This window comes from Sus scrofa, chromosome 13 (assembly GCF_054392235.1).
Source record: "Sus scrofa isolate SSC_HxYL_T2T_F1_AM1 chromosome 13, Sscrofa_HxYL_maternal_Yorkshire_Landrace_v2.0, whole genome shotgun sequence".
NCBI lineage: Eukaryota > Metazoa > Chordata > Mammalia > Artiodactyla > Suidae > Sus > Sus scrofa.
Window position 1 is genome coordinate 152831115 of NC_139395.1, and position 23109 is coordinate 152854223.

At 37.6% G+C, this 23109-nt stretch overlaps 1 protein-coding gene across 1 annotated transcript in view; it reads left to right on the forward strand.

Annotated features, from left to right (window-relative positions):
* The window catches only part of KPNA1 (karyopherin subunit alpha 1), a gene marked incomplete at its 5' end in the record, with an annotated part of 55742 nt that overhangs the window by 27294 nt on the left and 5339 nt on the right, over nt 1–23109 (forward strand). Inside the window, 8 exon segments of the mRNA NM_001163405.1 lie at nt 1460–1554; nt 8962–9093; nt 10323–10411; nt 10749–10848; nt 11642–11805; nt 13277–13355; nt 17952–18077; nt 19653–19780. Of these exon segments, the coding sequence (NP_001156877.1) occupies nt 1460–1554; nt 8962–9093; nt 10323–10411; nt 10749–10848; nt 11642–11805; nt 13277–13355; nt 17952–18077; nt 19653–19780 (913 nt within the window).

Here is a 23109-nt window from a genome sequence, read left to right on the forward strand (position 1 = left end):
ATCCCTAGTAGTGCTATAATCGGGCTGCCATTTTTCTGAGTGTGTGTTTTTTTTTTTTTATTTTAACTTTTTGTCATTGCTTGGGCTGCTCCCATGGCATGTTCGACCTAGGGGTCGAATCGGAGCTGTAGCCACCGGCCCATGCCAGAGCCACAGCAATGTAGGATCTGAGCCGCGTCTCCAGCCTACACCATAGCTCACGGCAACGCTGGATCCTTAACCCACTGAGCAAGGCTAGGGATCAAATCCACAACTTCATGGTTCCTAGTCAGATTCATCAACCACTGAGCCACAATGGGAACTCCCATTTTTTTGGTCTTTTTAGGGCCACACCTGCAGCATAGGGAGGTTCCCAGCTAGGTCACATCGGAGCTGTAGCTGCTGGCCTATGCCATAGCCACATCAGTGGCAGATCTGAGCTGCGTCTGCAGCCTACACCACAGCTCAGGGCAATGCAAGATCCTTAACTTACTGAGTGAGGCCAGGGGTCGAACCTGCATCTCATGGAAACTAGTCAGATTCACTTCCACTGAGCCACAACTGAAACTCCAGGTGCTATTTTTCTTAAGTTGCTACATGAATGTCATCAAAGGCTTTGTCAGATCTTTTGCTGAAATTACAGTGCTTATTGTTTAGGACACTTTTATCTATTAACCCAGCAAGTTTCTATTGGATGACTTTAAGATAGTCTACTGTCAGGAGTTCCTGTTGTGGATCTCACTAATGAACCCTACTAGTAACCATGAGGACATGGGTTCAATCCCTGGCCTCGCTCAGTGGGTTAAGGATCCAGTGTTGCCATGAACTGTGGTGTAGGTCGCAGACGCCACTCAGATCTGGCGGTTGCTGTGGCTGTGGCATAGGCCGGCAGCAACAGCTTTGATTGGACCCCTAGCCTGGAAACTTTCATATGCTGCAGGTGTGGCCCTAAAAAGACAAAAAAGAAAAAAAAGATAGTCTGTTGTCATAAATGAAAATGAGATTCGTTTGGCAAGCCAGTCTTAGTGATTCCTTGCCTGCTTCTACTTATTGCTATAGCTATAAAATTAGACCTTGAAAGCACAGAATCTCCTAATCCAGTTTCTTAAGACAATTTATGTTAAATAAAAAGGAGAGACTTAAAACTCAGATACAGAAAAAGAGCTAGTAGGAAGTTTACCAGAATAATAACAGTGGTTATCTTTTGATGTTCCCCCCCCCCACAACTTTCTAAGTTTAACTTTTAAGAACTCTGCTGTCATTTCCATATTAAGGTTTACCTTATTGTGAAATGTTTTAAGTTACTCTAGTCTCAAAGTGACCAAACTCAGTTTTACTTTTTTTTCTTCTTTTTTAATTTCCAACATGAAAGAGATGCTAAAAATGGAGGGGGGATATTATGAACTAACTTTGAGCTTTATAAAGTCTTTGCATTGAAATCAAATGATTGTTTTTCTTCTTTTATTTTATGGGGAGACAGAACCTAATCCTCCTATTGATGAAGTCATCAGCACACCAGGAGTAGTGGCCAGGTTTGTGGAGTTCCTCAAACGAAAAGAGAATTGTACCCTGCAGGTGCGAACCGTTTTTCATTTCTTGCCTCATAGCATAATTCCCTTGGCATGCTTAGATTTTGTATACAGGCTTGTTACTAACTCTAATCTATATAATGTGTTAATTTTTTGATAGTGGTATTTCTAACAGATGCATTGCAAACTGCTTTGATAGCTTTGTTAATATCCAGACCGTTGGTTTTTACTCTTTAAAATTCTTACCATTTTCCATCATGTAAAAGATTATTTTATGTTGATTGTGGATCATATTTACCTAAAAGAGAATTGCTTGCAGTAGACGAGCCATTATAAGGACCTAAATGTGGGCTATGTAAAATTTGCTTTTGAGGGATTTTTAAATTATGCTTGTTGGCTTTCGCAGGGCTGTGTAACATGGGCTAGATCAGAGACTCACTGATCCCGAACTGGTCCTAATTAATCCTCTCCCACCCTACCCCACCCTCAAAGAGCTGACAAGGAGGTAGCCTTTTTGGGAATCCCTGTCCTTTCTGCCTTGTTAGTCTATCAATACTGTTGTATAGGGGTTCCAAGAGGAAATTCTACAACTTTGTAGATTAGATAATTTTCATAGTAAAAAGAACCAACTATCAATTGACTCTCATCTTGAGTTATCTAGAAATTTTAAAATATTATATTGTTTCTGGAGTTCCTATCATGGCTCAGCGGAAATGAATCAGACTAGGAACCATGAGGTGGCGGGTTCAATCCATGGCCTTGGTGGGTTGGTTAAGGATGTGGTGTTGCTGTGAGCTGTGGGTTAGGTTGCAGATGAGGCTCGTTTCTGGCATTGATGTGGCTGTGGTGTAGGCTGGCGCTACAGCTCTGATTAGACCCCTAGCCTGGGAATTTCCATATGCCGTGAATTCCGCCCTAAAAAGCCAAAAAGAAAAGGCGGGGGGGGAGTTCCCGTTGTGGCTCAGTGGTTAACGAATCCGACTAGGAACCATGAGGTTTCGGGATCGATCCCTGGCCTTGCTCAGTGGGTTAAGGATCCAGCATTGCCATGAGCTGTGGTGTAGGTTGCAGACGCGGCTACAGCTTCGATTTGACCCCTAGCCTGGGAACCTCCATGTGCCGCAGGAGCAGCCCAAGAAATGGCAGAAAGACAAGGAAAAAAAAAAATTGTTCCTGAATAAAGTTAGATCTTAAGTAAACTGGTAATTTTTCAGTAGCCAGACTTCCTTAGGGTAACCAACTGAATTGATTTCTTTGTTATTCTTTATCAAATACCTGTGATACCTAAATTCTCACTTGTAGGATCTAATCTGAGGAGCTCAGACCCTTTAGAAAGATTCTGCAACTATAAAGGTTAGTTAGGTCCCACATAGATCACAGAATGGGATAATTTTTCCAAGTGAATATTTGTTAATAAAAAGTTAATCATAAAGATAACTTTGACTCTCTTGTTTACTTTTCCTTACTCTAAGGCTGTAATAAGGACTGGGGCGTTTTTATAAGAGACAGCTCCTCTCCCCAGGTTCCTTACTGTCCAGAACATTATTGGTAATTCATAAGACTTTATGCTTTGTCTTGAAATTTTCTCTCCTTTTCCATCTTCCTTCTTCTTGTACTCTTTTTGTTGCGGTGATGAGTTCCTTCCAGAGGAAAAACAAGAAATCCAGAAAAGGTAGAGTACTTCAGTGTTCCGTCAGTTTCTCTTCTCCAGTTTGACACTTACTAATTCCCAAGTTCATTTGAATTAAGATTCTGTTTTGCTAGCTGCCTCCTGGATTGTAATTCTGGTCCCCATCAAAGGCCAGAATCACCAGACACCTGGAAAATAATCAGGTTCACCTAGAAAGCAAAGAAAGAGGACTTTTCTCAGAAAAAAGGAAATCCAGACAACCAACACTGCAGAGAACAGAGCCTGAGCCCTTAAGCAACCTGTCAAGAGAACCAGAGGGACCAAATGAAGAGCCTTACTGCAGTTTATCATTTGAAAAGCTTTGTAGGAAGAGGGAGGTAGGGAAAATTATCATTTTGTTCATGTGAAAATATGTTTCTATCCTATCTCTGACAGTGAGAGTAATTTGGAGATATTAAACTTACTCCCGGATTTAGCAGTTTTTAGTAAGTGCTTGCAGAGGTCCAGTTTCTTAATGTGTTAAAGGAAGATGGTATAACCTTCTAGTCCTAAAATGAAAAATGTCAGAGAAATGGGCCTTTCCCCATCCCTGCCTTCTCCAGTATTCCCTGAAGAACACAGTGTGTTCTCTCAGACAGTGCCCTCTCCTGGCTAACACTTGTGAAATCTACATCAGTTTTGATTCTGTAATCCTAGAGTTTGTATCTTAACGTATTTGAAGACGAAAGCCTTCAGAAGTCTCTATTTTGCTGTCATCTAAATTCTCAGATTACACCCTTATGCAAACTAATAATTAGGCTAAAAGATTGAGAAATAATTCCTCTGGAAGTGACCACCTCATAATTTGCACCTCAGCTGTCCAGAGACCTTGAGAGATAACCAACCTGTTTATTATCTAAAGGTTATCATCCCCAGCTCTTCTCCTGTGTACATTTAAGCACAAAATGGCATTCTTTCTCCATTGTGACTAATGGGTAACCTTGACCATCCCAGAAGCAGGAGGAGCAAGTATATTGATGAAAACTTTAGAGACAGGAAGCTTCCTGCTCAAATAATTAGATGCGCTCTGGGAAACTTGGTGGATAGTCCTTCCTCTGTCTTCTTGGAGAGCACTAGAATGTAAATTGTCCCTGATATTCCTGCCTGGTTAATAGAAGTTCGAATAGTATGTCTTTGGAATGGAGTGTTTGCCATTTCTCTTCTAAAAAGAGAGTAGTATATGGTCATAATAGCTAAACTCAGTAATAAATCCTTGAATAAATTTAATCCATTCTATAGATGAAGAACTGTGAATCCTAGTGAAGGGTCTCTTCACTTCCTTTCTGGCTTTCCTCATTCTCCAAATCAGTGGGATAATTCAGACCAGGGAGATAAAAATGTCTGCTTTTGGCAGTGCTACCCAGATCTCACTTGCCCTCAAATAAAATGAACATGGGTGGAATCTAGGATTTTGGAAGCAGACAGTGCCATTTAACTAACAGTATTTTCAAGCTTAGTGACATGTAGGCCTCAGACATACTGGAGCCCTTGACATGAGATTGGTCTGCCTTATGGTGTATTACCTGGACCCACTTTGTTTTTTAAGTCCAGGCCCAACGTCTTGGTACCCTCCTTTCCTGTGCTGAGATGTTGCATTCCCAAACCTTCTTCAGAAGCTTATAAAAATAGCTAGAAGTAAGTAAATTGCCTCCTAGTTCTAATCATTAAACAGAAACTCCTCTTAAAGTTGTAAATTTGAATTAAATTGGTTTAGTTTTCCCATTTCTACCTTCCTTATCCCCAGTAAAAGCTTCACGTGATAAACTGCAGTAAGCCTTCATCTTCCATGTCTTTTCCCATTTTCATTGATCCCTCTACCTATCTTTAGAGGTTGCTCAGATGACTCAGGCACTGTTCTCTGCAGAGTTTGATATCTGGGTTTATTTTTCTGATGTGAGCCTCTCTTTTCACTTGCTCTCCAGGTGAGCCTGGCATTTGCTAGGAACCAGAGTGGAACCGGCAAAGTGGCCAGCAACAGAGTCCTGATCCAAATGGAGAAAGGGAACCAGGCGTACTTCAACCTGGAGTGGGAAACTTGATAGGAGGTCAGAAGTACTTCAGTTTTGGATTCTCATTTTCCTTATTTAAGGAACTGAGCACCAGAAGGTAGAGATTGAGAAAGGAAAGAAAGAACGTAGCAAATCTTCAGTGTGCCCTTCAGATTTTAGTTGTAGACTTATTTAGCAAATTTTTTAGACAGTGAAAAATAATAATGGAATTACAGTTCATAAGCAATCACAGCTGCATGACAGGTTGTTTCTTTGCATGATGCCATTCTTGGAACACTAATAATACAGTAATTTAAAACAACAAAGAGAAAGTAAAGGTTATAGTTATTTTGGCTGTTACTTGAGGTGGTACCATTCCTTCAGTTTTTCTCATTTCATCACGTTGCTGAGTTTTTCTTGAGTTGCATGGTTACTTAAAATTACTTTTGCTGGCCATTTCTGTTATGACTTTATGTAGCTGTTTTTGTTATCAGCCCTGGGCATTTCCATTTCGCAGTTCTCTTTCATGTTAAATTCTAGTCTGGGACCTGAGGCCAAAACAGTCACCAGCCCAAAAAAATGACCACAGTACCCAGTGAAACAGAAGCTATGTAGTACAAAGTACAACCAGTTTTTAAAAAACATTCTTACATATTAAACATATTTGAAAATTGCCTTTTTTTTTTTTTTTTTTTTTGTCTTTTTGCTATTTCTTGGGCCGCTCCCGCGGCATATGGAGATTCCCAGGCTAGGGCTCCAATTGGAGCTGTAGCCACCGGCCTACACCAGAGCCACAGCAACGCGGGATCCGAGCCGCGTCTGCAACCTACACCACAGCTCACGGCAACGCCGAATCGTTAACCCACTGAGCAAGAACAGGGACTGAACCCGCAACCTCATGGTTCCTAGTCGGATTTGTTAACCACTGCGCCACGACAGGAACTCCCTGAAAATTGCTTTTTCTAACACTTTATCAGGGGCCTATTTCCTCTTAGGGAATTCTCATTCTTTCTATCTCTGTAGAAACTAGGCTGTAGAAACTAGGCTGTAATCTAGTTCTCTCCTCTCCTCCTCTCTCATGCATACATACATATATGTCACATAGACACATGGGTATAGAAAATTGCACAAATATAGCTTGATGAGTTTTTAGAAGGTAAATATCAAAGTAATTGACATCGTGTATGTGTTTTAATGTCTCATTAATTCATGAATATGATTTGAGTTTTCAGTGGCCTTCTGGTTATAGTTATTCATCTACTTCTGTCCCCATTAATGACCAAACTATTTTCTGATTTCCATTCTTACCAAGAAAGACCTTGAATCTTCTTTGCATTCAGAGGTTATAATCATTATATACTTCTTAGTAATAAATGTAATTGTATACATTTTTCTTTTGTTAAGGATGTCCTAATATCCAACTTTCTTCCATCCATGTCCAGGCTATTATTTACTTATTCTCCATTTTCCTAATTATTGTCACTGTGCTTTTCCATTTACTTCACTAGCTTCAGGAATTCTCTTTTTCTGGGAGACCTTTGGTGTTAAATCTCATCAGAACAAACAGCAGTTTGAATTCTGGCAGCAATTAGTATTCTCGTTTCTTCTCATTGATAACTTTAGTGTATCCTTTATCTACTTAGGTTATTGTTACCATTTCTTCTGCATCAAAGGCTCACTGCAGACCTTTCCCTCTTTGATATAGATTGGTATGTATGCTGATCTTATTCATTCTTTACAGGTTGCTTTTCCTCAGTTTTTCATTTTTTTGGCTTGGTCTCAAATACTGATAACTCTTTGTTGAGCTTGGAGCCTTCCTTCTTGTAGGAAAGGTTTGCTTTTGTACTCACTTCATATGTCTCTACTAGTTAATTTTCCTAGGAATCAAAAGAAACTACATTTTTAAGTGAACTCTGTTTTCCTTTTAGCATTCGCTAAATAATGTAGCAGATCATTATCTGAAATTTCTTGCCCTAGATACCAAAACTGCAAGCAATTGAAAGATTCTTGTCAATGTTATTGATATGTTTCGAGAGGAAACTGTGGTTGGGCTCATAAGCCTACTAGATTTGGAGGCTGTAATCTAGTTCTCTTTGACTGGTTGTATAATGTTACTCAAATCATTAGTGATTGTTGGATCTTTTTCTTTTTTTTAAATGATTTTTATTTTTTTCCATTATAGTTGTTTTACAGTGTTCTGTCAATTTTCTACTGTATAGCAAAGTGACCCAGTAACACATACATTCTTTTTCTCACATTATTGTATCTTTTTCTGATCATTTCCTCATTCATAAACTAGAAAAGCCAGGCTTCTCTGTGTTGTTGAAGGAACACCCGAGAGTGTGTGAGTAATGCTTTTAAAGTAAAAAGTGCTATAGGTCAGGTTTCAATACATACAGATTGAAAGGGGTATGAACACTGGTTTGAGTAGTAATTTAACTACAGAGATGATATGTGATGAGTTTTTATTTTGTGATATTCAGTGTTTAAAATTCTGAACTCCTCTTACAGCAAAAAGTTATTAGACAGAAAATTTTCCCTTTAACTGTGATACTTCTAGTCTGGGCCTCCATGCTGCTTTAATATCAGTGTCTTAGCTGGCTATCAAACCACTTTATCTCACTTATGTGTATCGCATTTATAAGTTTCTTTTGAATATCCTTTTCTCTGAGTGTCTTCTGCTGTCATTTATGTAGCTTTGGATTATGCTAATCAGATTGTCTTCCCATTTCTTCCATCTTCCCCTACCTCCATATGGAAGGCATAAGGCAGTGTTCCATATGACAGTTGTCTTTCAGTTGACCCAAAAGCTTAAAAGAGCCATAACTCCATCTTTGGATGACTTTTCATTGATTTCTCATTCAAGGGGCATGTCACTGAATTTTTTCCCCCCACATATGTGCTTCATTAAAGAATATTAAATAGAAGACAAAATAGGAGAAGGAAACAAAACTGAAGTTTAATTAAGAGCTCTAAATAGAATTTTAAGAATTCTCTCTTAGATTTTAATATGTGCTGTATTATTGTTGGCCATAATTTCCTTCATGCCTTCTTTTTACCTTTATGCCTTGTCTTGGAGACTTTTCATTTATTAGAAGCTCTTATGCTCTGAAATTGCCATTTCTATTAGTTGTATGCCTGTTAACTCCTTTGGGCCTACTTTTCATTTAAATTATCTTTTGCTTTTTTCACTCTGCCTATATTTTATACTAACATTCTTTCCTCATTTTGCTTTGCCCATCTTATAAAAATTACTTAATTTTATTTTTTACTACATAACAAACATGGTTTAAGGACAAAGGGTACATAAAAGCTTTACTGTGATAAGTGTCTATCCTTCACATATTCGTTTCCCATTCACCTTGACCTCTCTATGTAAATAACAAGTATAGTTTATGGTGACTCCTTCAAGAAGTATTCTGTGTAATAAGTAAATTAATGTGTATATATTCCTTCTTAACTCTTTTAGAAAATGTAGTATGGTAACATATTAATGTACACTATTTCCCCCCCCCATTTGTATCTCGGGAAATCATTTCATATCAGTATATGAAGCACTCCCTCATTCTTCTTATGGTCTCATGTCAGTTCCACTTGGATCTGAAATTTTAGACATCCTGAATATTCCTCTAGGCTAAGGTATTTCTTTGAGAATTCTTTATAGTATTTACTTGATAGATTATGTGCCAATATTGATCTCCCAGGTTCTTTTCTTCATGTGCAGAAAACCTTATTGTTGTAAGTAGATAAGCTATTAAATTCTAATAAGATAATGAAATTATTTTTATCTTTATAGTTTGAATCAGCTTGGGTACTGACAAATATTGCTTCAGGAAATTCTCTTCAGACCCGGATTGTGATTCAAGCAGGAGCTGTGCCTATCTTCATAGAGTTGCTCAGCTCAGAGTTTGAAGATGTCCAGGAGCAGGTAAAAGATCAAACAAGTAAAGAGAAGCAGTTCGAAGAATACAAATTTTCTTTTCAGTCTTATATTCAGAGTCTCAATGTTACCACTTGGACATGACAGTCCATGATTCCACATAGAAGGAATGTTCTAGAAATCTACACTTGACCAAAATAGAAAATTGCATGTGAATATAGGTAGAATTTCTCCAAGAAACATGAAAACATCTTTCCCTTCCAACCCTGAAATTCTTTTAGTCTTAAAGATATACTTTTTACACTGTGAGAGCAGTTACTGAGTTTTTTCCCTGTAATCTCTAGTTCAGTCAACACATTGAAGTAACAGGTCTTTGCCACATTTGTGCAGAAAATCACTTGGAAACCTGAATTTTTAATTATTGTAAACTTTATCAAATTCATTAATGTAAATCACTGTTAAATGAACATGATTTTCTTCTACACCTTTATTAGGTAAAGTCAACCCATGATAAACTATGGTTGTTTAAAGTGTATAATTTATTATTTTTATTTTTTGCTTTTTAGGGCTGCACCCTTGGCACATGGAAGTTCCCAGGCTAGGGGTCGAATTGGAGCTGCAGCTGCTGGCCTACGCCACAGCCACAGCAACACAGGATCTGAGCCGTGTCTGCTACCTACACCACAGCTCACAGCAACACCAGATCCTTCACCCACTAAGTGAGGCCAGGGATGGAACCTGCAATCTTATGGTTAGTAGTTGGATTCATTTCTACTGTGCCACAATGGGAACTCCTAAAGTGTATAATTTGATAGGTTTTGACAGGTGTATATACCCATGAAACTGTCATTACAGTCAAGATAATATATCTCTCACCCCCAAAAGTTGAGCAAAGTTTTCTGCATTTCGATTGCTCTTAAATTCTTGGTTCACTGTTTTTTTTAATAAGCAAGCTTAAGATACATTTTTAATCAGCTGAGTAAGCCATTTAAATCTGTTAAGTTCCAAGAGCTGTATGGAATGTTACTTAAGGATGGGGTCCTCTAAGATAAAAGAATATGTGTAACAACTCGTACCTCCTTTTAATAAGTTTACTTTCATGAGTGTTCACATGTATACTTTATAATATTACTGATCTTTTTCCACCAATACAACTGTTTCATTTGACGAGTGAACTTAGGGATATTAATAGATAATGTCCATGAATAATATATGTTGATTAACTACTATATGAGAAAAACTCTGCAGCCTGACATTAATGAATAATTCTTTCACAGGCAGTCTGGGCCCTTGGCAACATTGCTGGAGATAGTACCATGTGCAGGGACTATGTCTTAGACTGTAATATTCTTCCTCCTCTTTTGCAGTAAGTCTCTTTCTTTTTATTTTTTATGAGTAATAAAAATAAGAGAAGTTCCTGAAAAAGCAGAACATCGTTGGAAATCACTTTGAATTTCCTAGTGTTACTTTTCATTATAGATATTTTCTTATGAACTTGTTTGGATCAGCCATCAGGCATCCTGTTATTCCAGTGCCAGAATTCTGAGTTCCTTGTGTTAGAATTAATTAAACTTTATTGTTCTGGAGAAGAGCTATTTGAAGACATCTGTTTATCAATAGCATTAAATGATAGATATTTGTATTATGCCATTAGATAATTCATTTCCATTATATCATTTACTATTGTATCATCATACTTACAGATTATTTTCAAAGCAAAACCGCCTGACCATGACCCGGAATGCAGTATGGGCTTTGTCTAATCTCTGTAGAGGGAAAAGTCCACCTCCAGAATTTGCAAAGGTAGGGATTATGCTTATGAGAAATAATTTTTGATAAAATTTAAAATGTTAGAATTTTATTTCTAAAAAAAGTTTTTTTTGTTGCATGTTTTAATTTGGAATAAATTTTCACTGCCTCTAAAAAAAGTTCTGAATTAATCTTAAAATCTGGCATTTTTTTCTTCATAACAAAGTAGCTAAAATGCAGAATTTCCTAGCTTTAGCCCTTATGAAAATTCCTCTACCTCTGGTTCACAAAGAGTGTGTTTTGACAAGGAGTCTCACTCTGAGAACTGGTATATATAAAACTTGCTCTTTAAAATTATTTTCCTTGGAGTTCCTGTCATGGCTCAGTGGTAACAAACCCGACAAGTGTCCATGAGAACACAGGTCTGATCCCTGGTCTCGCTCAGTGGGTTAAGGATCTGGTGTTGCCCTGAGTTGTGGTATAGGTCACAGGTGCAGCTCGGATCCCTTGCTGTGGCTGTGGCGTAGGCCGGCAGCTACGGCTCTGATTCAACCCCTAGCCTAGAAACTTCAATATGCTACAGGTCTGGCCCTAAAAAGACAACCCCCCCCAAAAAAATTGTTTTCCTTGGGCTCTGATCACCTCATCAAAGTAAATTGCAAGGTCATTGACAGCACTCCCAAAGATGGAAATGTCACTTGGCCACTTATTACTCCCATTTCCAGAAGTACTAAAAAGTCATCCCCAAAATCACCAGGTGTGTGCCAGGTTGCCTTCTGGAGTTTCCCACCTCACTTCTTGCTTTTAGTCTGTTGAATTCCATAACCATATCATCTTCCCTTTACAGGTTTCCCCCTGTCTGAATGTGCTTTCCTGGTTGCTCTTTGTCAGTGACACTGATGTATTGGCTGATGCCTGCTGGGCTCTGTCTTATCTATCAGATGGGCCCAATGATAAAATTCAAGCAGTCATTGATGCAGGAGTATGTAGGAGACTGGTGGAACTGCTGATGTAAGAAATCTTTAAGAAATTGTATCTGTTCTTTTGTCTCTCATATTAATTTCCTAGTTAATGATACTCAAATGTTAATATGTTATGCTGACTTAATGTGCTTTGGGCTGCTGTCTTATTTGTTTATATTCATGTTAAATGATGTCTGATTGCTTTGAGGGTTATAAAGAACCTTTTACTCTTCTGCTATTTAGCAGCCCTTCAGTAGAAACATTTTGAAAACTCTGGTCTATATTTCTAGCTAATGCTTAAAGACCTGAGTCCAACCACTGAATAACCAAAGGCTTGTTGCCATTAAAAACAGTAATTCCTTATCTTTTGTCTCATTTAGAGCTAAACTTAGACTGGTATCAGACTTTGAATTTTATTTTGCTGTATCTCTTTGTGATGCCTTTCATTTATGAAGTGGAAGATTTACTGATGGCATAAATAATTTGAGACTGTATTAGTCAAATTTTTAGGAAATACTATAGAAGAAAAAATTACAGTGGTAACGTAATAGGGATGTGGTACAATTGCAAGCCATGTCTCATTTAATTAAGTACTAAGTAGATGCAAGAAAGCATTGCCCCAAAGATGATGTGTGGAATGGATTAGGTAGTATAATATACAGAATATAAAACTCTGGGACTACAGCTGGGCACAGAGTGGGTACAGATTAATGATATAATGCTGTTGTGAATTAAAAGCAGTGTGGTACTGGAGGAGTCAGAAGTATAGCATTCACAATTGGAGAAGTAATCTTATGTCCTCTTCTGTCATTAGATACCATATATTTTAACCATTTTATTTTTAGTCATCAGTTCTTAAATGTGAAGAAACTGGCAGTTTTGAGAAGAGTTATCAATCTCCTTAAAGGGGATAGAAGATTTTTAAGGAAATTTAAAAGATAGTAACTTATTTAGCCTGAAATCAAAACCTGATGTCTCTCTTCAGATGTATAAAAGATTTGTGGAGGAGTTTTTCAGACCAGTAAGTCAGTTGAGGTTTAGTAGCAAGTTCACTGCTCAAAGTGTATGAAGCCTGGCTTTCGTTTTCAAGTTAGTTCAACTGTTGCCATATTTTTTATTTCTGTGAAAATTGTGATTTTTGAAACTAAAGTTCTATATAAATGTTAACTATTGTTTTCAATTATCTCATCAACTGTAGAGTCCAAGTAAAGAGGAAATGAAAACCTACATTAAAGAATGAGAGGGAAAGCTTGAAATCTAAATGATAGAATACCTGGGAAAGATTATTGGGACAGTTTTGTAGTTTTTACCCAAAAATACTAAGTAAAGGGAAAGACAGCCTTTCCTAGGGATATAAAGAACATTTCATCATCATGATAGTGTTCCCTTAATAACCACCATAAGTACCTTTCTGCTCCAAGATTCTAATGGATTTCTTTATTATTATTATTATTTCTTTTGGATTTCAACCCTAAGGAAAAGAAACTATAGAACTATAATGTTTCTTTTTATAATTACAGGCATAATGATTATAAAGTCGTTTCTCCTGCTTTGCGGGCTGTGGGAAACATTGTCACAGGCGATGATATTCAGACACAGGTAGGAATAAACAGTAACTTTTTTTTCTCTTTAGAAATAAGTAGTGCATTGGCTCCCATGATTATATTTCTGTTATAGTATTTAATTCCATATTATTGGAGGGAATCGATACTTTGTTTCATTCATGTTTGTTTAAAATGTTGGTTTAAGCAGTTACTTTCAGTACTTTCACTGTGTTTGTCTTGACCTGTTGCTTGTAGCACTTTTGGGTTCCCCTATGGTCCCATTTGGGTTCCACTATTGTGTTCATTTTGGTTAGGTTTGTTTCTCACTACTTCTACCTTTAAGTGGTTCTTGTGAGCATCAGAAGTCTCTAGTAGCATCCTTTCATGCCAGCTTCATCTCATCTTCCCTGAAAGTTTCCTCCTTTTTTTTTGCGTATGTGGGGAGGATCTTCCCTATTTGTTCTCAATGTCACCCTCTACTCCATTCAACATTTATGTCAAGATACATCACTCACAATGGATTGTTCTAGCTCTTTTTCTTCCTTATCTCTCAGATACATTGGCATCATCTTTTAAAATGATTTTCCTAGGCTTCTGTGGTGTTGAAATATTTTGGGTCACTTGCCTCAATGACCATTTATTTCTCCTTAGTAAGCTCCTTTTATTCATTCTTTTCTGTTTATGGGATTATCCCATGGAAAGGGTTAGGTTTTAATCTTTCAGTGCTTTTCTTTCTTTCTTTCTTTTTTTTTTTTTTTTTGTCTTTTGTCTTTTTAGGACTATACCTGCGGCATATGGAAGTTTCCAGGCTAGGGGTCCAGTCAGAGCTGTAGCTGCTGGCCTGTGCTACAACCACAGCAACACAAGATCTGAGCCACGTCTACAACCTATATTACAACTCATGGCAATGCTGGATCCTTAACCCACTGAGCGAGGCCAGGTATCGAACCTGCATCCTCACGGATACAGTCGAGTTTGTTACTGCTGAGCCACGATGGGAACACCCTCTTTAGTGCTTTCTTAACCAGCTAATAGCTTTTGGGCAAGAAAGACATTTAATGTCTTCACTTTTCTAATCTCTAAAATTAAGGGGACTGAATTTGTTCTCAGGTGTCTTCCAACTCTTAGTATTTACTTTAAATTTATTCTGTCCACAAGGGAACTCATTGTTTTTCTGGCGTATCTGGACCTCTGCTTATTTACGTTCCTCTCTCATTGAATGGCACCAATAGTTGCCCAAGCCAAAAACCTGGACATTAGCTTGATTCTTCTCTTTCCTCCACCTTTTCTGTCAGTCACTGTCTACCATCTCTGCTCATTCCTTGCAGTGCTTCATTTAGGCTTTTTTTGTACCATTGCTATATCACCAGAGGGATACTTGTAAAATGCAAGTTTGTTCATATCATTCTCTTGAAATCTTTTTATGTCCTCCTTTTGTCCTTAGACAGTGTTTAAAATCCTTTAAAATCTGGTACCAATATAATGGAACGCTATGTAGCAGAATGAGGCTATTAAGCACATATATGGAAGGACCTCTAAGTTCTGTTGTTTAGGAAAAAAAAAGACAAAATAGTATGTAGGTTATATTACTGTTTATGTAAAAGGGGGGCAGGGAGGAGAGGAAAACAATGTATTTGAGGTATTTGCATAAAATTTCTCTGAAAGCATACACAGGAAACTAGTTAACATTGGTTGTCTCTGTGGAGAACCAAATAACTGGAGTATAAGAATGGAAAGGAGGCTTTTAACTATAGTCCTTTTTATTTTCTGAATGTTAATACCATCAGTGTATTTGCTATTCAAAAAGAGTTTCTACCCTCTCCTTTGCCATGCTCTGTGCTTTTTCCATGTTTATTCCTTGTATTAGCTATGACCATGCTTAGTTTGGAGATTTAACACATGTTTTTCTCTGTGTGGAACATGTCTCCATCCCCTATCCCTCCTCTGATCAGTCCCTCACACAGATTCATACTCCGTCACACGTGTTCTCATTCTTAAAGTCTTGCTACTAACATTATTTTCTCCTAGAAGCTAACTCTTAAATGAGATGCTCCTTATTTTGTTTCATCCATCATAGCATTTATCACAGTATATTCCATCCACTAGATTGTAAACTTGTAGAGGGGGACCTATGTCAATCGCGTTCATTTTTGTGCTTCTATAATCTAATAGTTCCTGGTACAGTGTATAGAGACTCAAAAAATATTTACTGAGTAGATGAAGTTCTAAACCTGTACATCTAGTTCTGATCTCTCTCAAGTTGCAGTCCCTTCTCCAGTACCTGCTTGCGTGTCTCACATTTGTCTTTCTCACTTGATCTTCACCCCCACAAAGTGAGTTCCAAGTCTTGATTTTTCCCTGCTTCAATTAATAACTGTTCACCCACTCTTGAAACTCTGTAGTTGTGTTTGGTGTCTCCATGTCTTTTATAGCAAGTCTGCAGGTCTTACCGATTCCTAGTGTTTCTAGATACACGTTTGATTACCTCAGATTGGGCCATTTTTCTCACGCACGGGTTGTTGCCATACCCATCTTATTTATCCTCCTCCTTTCCCTTTACCCCTCTCAGTATATTTTCCTGAATAACAGCTTAATCTTTCCTAAAATAACATTGTTCATACTACTTTCTTCCTAGAAACAATGAGCTTCTCTAATGCCTACGAGAGAAAAGAACCTTGAAAAGACTCCAAGGGATTTAGTGTTTTAGTCTCACTGTTGTTTCTAGCCTATTATTAATTTTCTGGGTACAGAACCCTTCCCTGATAGCTTCACTGGTCTTATTTCTTTCTTTTCTTTCTTCTTTTTCTTTCTTTTTTTTTTTTTCATTTTTTACAGTTCTATTGAAGTATAGCTGATTTACAGTGTTGTGGTAATTTCTGCTGTGCAATAAAGTAATTCAGTTATACATGTATACACATCCGTTCTTTTTCAGATTGTTTTCCCATATAGATTATCACAGAATGTTGGGTAGAGTTCCCTGTGAAATATAGCAGGTCCCCCATTGGCCAGTCATTCCATATACCACAGTGTGCATATGCCAGTCCCAAACCCCCAATTCGTCCCTCTCCTACCACCTGTCCCCTTTGGTAACTGTAAGTTTGCTTTCAAGGTCTGTGAGTCTCTTTCTGTTGTACAGATAAGTTCATTTGTATCCTTTTAGATTCTGTATGTAGGTGATATCATATGATGTTTGTCCTTCACTGTCTGATTAACTTTGACTTAGTATGATCATCTCTAGGTCCATCCACGTTGCTGCAGATGGCATTATTTCATTCTTTTTTTATGGCAGAGTAATAGTCCATTATATACATTCTTTTATTTTGGCTTTGTGGTAGCCTATGTCAGCATTTTTTTCTATCTGCTGTGTTCTCCCTCTTTTTTGCTTATAAAATCCTATGTTGTTTCAAGGCCCTCCCCTGACCATGAAGTCTTTTTTTCCTGACTGCCTCTCCCTAAGTATTGTAACTTTAACTTCTGACACTCTTATTTGCCAGACCATGTCTCTGGCATTTAAAAAATTGCCTTGTGACATCTTTTATAATGTTATTTGGAAAGACTGTACATATTAAATCACAAGTTTTGTTATTTTTTGGTTAATAGGCAAAAATTGGCTTCATTTTGTGTTTCTTTTGTTACTTTGCAAGGTAATTTTCAACTAAAATTGTAGTTTTTCTTATCAGTTTACATATTAAAGACAACAGCCTTCTTTTGCAAATTTTTCACATTATGTGGTATGTATTTTAATTTTCATGTTTTTTGGACATGCAAATATTTTTATATTTCCTCTTTACATTGGCTGCAGATTTATGTTAGTAAATGTTTGGAGTAAAGAATTGAGTTCATAACATTTTTCAAGTAGTTACCCCTTGTTCTGATACCATCTATTAGGTCATTGGAGGAAGAAAGGATTAACTTTATTCCATACTTAATTCTTTTCTTTTTTGGCCATGCCCATGACACGTGGAAGTTCTAGGGATCAAACCCATGCCACAATAGTGGCCCAAGGTGCTGAGGTGACAACACCAGATCCTTAGCTCTCTGTGCCAGAAAGAACTTATTTCGTTATAAATATTTGCATTTGTTTTTAGACTGGATTTCTATGCTTTTGTTCAGTGATTGATTCTTGAGCCTGCCCACATATTATTTTAATCTATGACTTTATGATTTTAGTTTCTGGTAGAGTAGATCTTCTTGATGTATATTTGTCTTATCTCACATTTGTAAGCTGGGGGCATATGCTTTTAATCTGTATCCTATAAGGTGCCTGGTCTACTTCATTAAGTATGTATTGATTCCCTGACTACCATGTAGAAAGTTGTCAGAAAACTTAAAAATCTGAGACCATTTATGAATTTTTGGCCACTTGCTGTATTTATACAAAGGCATTTTAATATGCTGTATGCATAGGAAGCCACGTTGTGCCTTATTATGTATTTTTAGCAGTTGGCACAATCTATATAATGAAACTGCTTTGGTAATCTTAGAAATGAATTTGTTATTAGTGAAACTTTTTAAAACTTGGTTATTTCTAAAATTTCAAGGAGAGATGTTATTTCTTTGCCTATATTTTCCAAAATAAAGTCTTTGAGTTAAAGATTTACTTCTGTTTAGATCAATACAATAATTAAAAATTTTCAAACTTTTCCTTTAGGTAATTCTGAATTGCTCAGCTCTACAGAGTTTGTTGCATTTGCTGAGTAGCCCAAAGGAGTCTATCAAAAAGGAAGCATGTTGGACAATATCTAATATCACAGCTGGAAACAGGGCACAGATCCAGGTAATCTCTGACTTTTTCATTATTGCCATGGAGATTGCTAATTTCCCATGTCTTATTTAGTCTACTTCTTACTTTTTTTACCCAACACCATAGAGGTTAAATCTTTTGAAACTTAAGACTTAGGCCTTGGGTCTTTCTCTTTGCCTTTAATATTTGATGATTTGCGAAGATCTGAGAAACAGTGTCTTGTATTTTCAAAATATTTTGATGGACTTTATGCTGAACAGATTGCTTTATTCTTGCCAAGTAAAATATTTATTTTCTAGTGGACCCATGTGTTGGATTCCCTGAATTTTTCATGAACCTTTGGGGACCCATTTTTCTCTAAATGGTTACCTGCCCTTTATTTTTGTCCTTATATTAATGAGAGAGTAACCTGAGTGGAAGACAGGTAGGGGCCAAATGGTTCAGGATAGGTCATCTAATCCAAAATTTTCAAAGATGAAACTGAGGCTGAGAGAAATAAAATGATGTGCTCAGGGGGACACCTCTCGTAAATGAGAGGACTAAGATGAAGCATCTTTCCATCAAATTTGATTTCCCTCACTGGTGTAATAGAAAGAGTTCTCGACCAGGAAAGAATGATTAGTTATCCCTAGAAGGCTGTCAGGAACTGAGATTGATAACTATGGCAATTTATAGCATGCATACAGGGTGATTTCAGCTGTGGTTTGTCTGCTACTACCAGACTCTTTTGTAGAATTTCTCAGTTTTTTGATATAGTAAATGACATAAACCCACTTTAGGTTCTTGAGCTAAGGAGAGACGTGAAGAAAGCAGTTTGAGGGGAGACTACTTGAGTATAAGAGAGGACTGAATAAAAAGAACTCAAAACAATAATCTGAGTGGCTTGAAATAGGATGGTGACAATGATAAAGGAAAGGAAAAGATGGATTAGGAGAGCCAGAATTGAGAATGTAAAGGAAAGTTGGTGACTGATTGAATAAATAAGTAAATACAAAGAAAGTCTTTAACTAGAGAGGTCTGAAAGGAGACCCGAGGGGGGTGGGGGATGTGCTTGGGTTATGGGATGGAAATCCTGTGAAATTGGATTGTTATGATCATTATACAACTACAGATGTGATAAATTCATTTGAGTAATAAAAAAAAAGAAAGAAAGGAGACCCAAAATAAAGAGCAGATAATATATTTAAGGTTATTAGCAGATATAAGGTAAGCTGTCAGCTACCTTAGGCTGGGGCTCCAGTGAGAAGTGAGAACTGGAGAGTTAGAATACACATGTCAGAGTGGATTCTATAAGAGAAATGAAAAAAGCAGAGGAACAGAGAATTGAACTTTATAGTTTGTTATTGTGAGTGGAACAAGAGAGAGCAATAAAAGAGAAAAGAACTCCAGTAGGAACTAGGATATTACCAGGTCACAAACTTAGGGAGGTTGTTGTCAGTGATACCAAGAATAACCAAAAGGTTAGGGATAATGAGGGGTTAACTCCTTCCAGTTTATTTTTAACAAGGGAAGGGGTGTCACATGAAGCTAGCTGAAAAGTTATAATTAGTATCATGAACATTTTTACAAGTCTTGTAATTTCCCTTTCTATTTAATTATTTTTTTCAGACTGTGATAGATGCCAACATTTTTCCAGCCCTCATTAGTATACTACAAACTGCTGAGTTTCGGACAAGGAAAGAAGCAGCTTGGGCCATCACAAATGCAACTTCTGGAGGATCAGCTGAACAAATCAAGTAAGTACTAGCCAAATAGTGTCTTATAAATTAAAGGAAAATTATGTCTCCCAAATAAGAATGCTCCATTCTAACCTCCTTGAAGATTAATTCTCAGTTTCCTAATTAGACTCAAGTATATATTTGATTCCTTATCTATCTCCCATTCTTTCTTGCAGAAAATAATTCTGGGATGTGAGAAGGAAGGCATAGTTGAAGTTTGAGGCAATAGAAATTACTTAAAGGGGTGGCTTGAACCTTTTCTGAAGCTGCTTGGTCAGAAACATATTGGGGGTTCTAGGTTACTTGTAGAATCCTTAGAGTCCAACTTTAATAGCTAACTCTTTCTATTTCTAGTTTAGATGTCTTAGTGGTAGAACTGGACCAGACTTGAAAGAGATGTATATCTAAGATTAAAATTCAGTAGAAGGAGGTCCCCTAAACTACTAATGGTTTTCAGTAAAGGGAGAGATATGTATTAGCTTCAGACCTAAATGGCCCTTAGGGCAGCAGCTTATCTTATGGCTGGAGAAGGCATAAATGTGGACAGGAATCAATTCCTCAGAGTAACATCATCTAATCAAATGTTTAATTATGGATATTACAGTATTTCATATAGGCAAATGGAACCTAGACTCTGCATGTCTTTAACATTCTTGAGAGATTTCAAATGAAGAGAAGATGGTTACCAATGACTGTTAAACTATTAACGCCTTCCACATGGGTGATCCTGGGGAAACATAGCTACTCTTCATATTGTTGCTTTGTGGGTCAAATGTAGGTGCTCAGCCAGTGCTGATTTTTAGTGCTGTGTTGGGAATTTAAACATGAGAAAATAAAGTAGTCCTAAGATTTCATAAACAGATCAGTTACAGAAAACATGTACCTTAAATACTAAAATTTAAATAGATTAGCATATGCGGTAGCTATTTTAGTAAAGTTCATCATGGATAGCTTATTCAAGGAAGACTTAAGGTGGTCTTCAAAAGCATATTTGTATGAGATTGTGTCTTCTTCAACCTCCAAAATTCTCATTCTAGGGTACTGTGATTTCAAGTATGCCACCACTAGGTGGCAGTAATTAGTAATATATGTTATCAGACCAGTTGATAGTCAAGGTTTATGTTCAAATTCAGATTTATAATTTTTGTCACTATTTTATAGCAAATATAAATTCTTACTTGAAATGGTTAGACTGTACATGTACATATTTTAAAGACATTTCTAAAATACTATGGTATCTTTCATCAGAAGGTATTCAAGGGAGTTCCTATCATGGCTCAGTGGTTAACGAATCCTACTAGGAACCATGAGGTTTCGGGTTCGATCCCTGGCCTTGCTCAGTGGGTTAAGGATCTGGCATTGCCGCAAGCTGTGGTGTAGGTCGCAGATGCGGCTCCAATCCAGCAGCTACAGCTTCAGTTAGACCCTTAGCCTGGGAACCTCCATATGCCATGGGTGCAGCCCTAGAAAAAGGCAAAAAAGAAAAAGAAAAAAAAAAGTATTCACAGGTAATTTGCTGTGTGAGGAGTAGAATGGCTACTGTCCCTTTTTAAAATTCAGCATAGCTGTTTATAATAATGAAGTGAATTATCAATCTCCTAGCAGTTTTTTTTCTTAACCAGATAGTTTTCTTGAAAGATTACTTCAAAAATATTACAGTCCAAATTAGAATAAACCGATTTTATCACTAAAAAAGACATCTGTGGTTTCTGGGCTTTTTTTTTAATTTTTAAATTTTTAAAAATTTTTTGGTCTTTTTAGGGCCATACTTGTGGCATATGTAATTTCCGAGGCTAGGGGTTGAATTGGAGCTCTAGCTGTCGGCCTACACCACAGCCACAGCAACGCAGGATCCAAGCTGCATCTGTCACTTACACCACACCTCACAGCAACACCAGATCTTTAACCCGCTGAGCAAGGCCACAGATTGAACCCACATCCTCATGGATACTAATTGGTTCTTAACCTGCTGAGCCACACTGGGGACTCTGCTTCTGCTTATTTTTGTTCAGAAGATAAGATTTGATACAAGAACCTGTTAGAATACCTTAGGAAATATTCATAATTTCAGGTTAAATATTATCAAATGCTGATACATACTGTGGCTCTTAAAAATGAGGGGTAAAGAATGTGGCCTGGAATTAAAGAAAGTTACATGAAAGAGATGAAACTTGCCATTTGGGTAGAGAGATGTGGCAAATTTGGAGGAGAGAGAAGGTTGTGATGCGAAGTGTGAGGGAACGAGCCCAGTAAAGGTTATTGGAAGAGGCAAATCACTCTTGTTATAAGTTTCCAAGGATGGGGATTAAGTATTGATGGACTTTGAAAACTTGAATAAAAGCCTTCATCTTGGGTATTGGGAAGACTTTGGAGTGTCTTTAACATTGAGAGTGATATGAAGAAGACAGTGTTTTGAGGAGAGCAAAGAGAGGAGTGAAGATGCCATCGCAGTAGTATAGTGTAGAGTGATGGCTAGAATTAAGATAATAGCTGTGGCATGAGTCTAGATGTGGTAAAGAACAAGCCGTAGGACTTGGTTGCAGATTAGAGATTGTAAAAAAAGAGGAGAGAGCTAAAGATGACTAGAGAGAATGGTGGTGTTTGTCGTTGATAAAAATTAGGACACAGAAGGAGTTCCTGTTGTGGCACAGTGGAAACAAATCCGACTAGGAACCATTAGGTTGTGGGGTCAATCCCTGGCCTCACTCGGTGGGTTAAGGATCCGACATTGCCTTGAGCTGTGGTGTAGGTTAAAGATGTAGCTTGGATCTGGCGTTGCTGTGGTGTAGGCTGGAGGCAGCAGCTCTGATTAGACCCCTAGCCTGGGAACCTCCATATGCCACGGGGTGTGGCCCTAAAAAGACAAAAAAAAAAAAAAAAAAAAAATTAGGACACAGAAGAAGCACATACTTGATTTAAAAGAGATGATTTAAGGAGTTTCCATCGTGGCTCAGTGGTTAACAAATCTGACTAGGAACCATGAGGTTGCAGGTTCGATCCCTGGCCTCGCTCAGTGGGTTAAGGATCTGGTATTGCCATGAGCTGTGGTGTGGGTCTCAGACACGGCTCGGATCCCGTGTTGCTGTGGCTCTGGTGTAAGCCGGTGGCTCCAGCTCTGATTAGACCCCTTGCCTGGGAACCTCCATGTACCGTGTGTGTGGCCCTAGAAAAGACAAAAAAAAAAAAAAGAGAGAGAGAGAGATGATTTAAGACACAGTGAGTTTGTTGCTCATTAAAAGAAATCTGACTATCAATTCGGTCTCTTAAAATTTTTCCTCCTCTCTCTGGCATGGATTTCTCCTCCATAAATTTCTCATTCCTAAAGGAACTGCTAAATGTAAAATTAC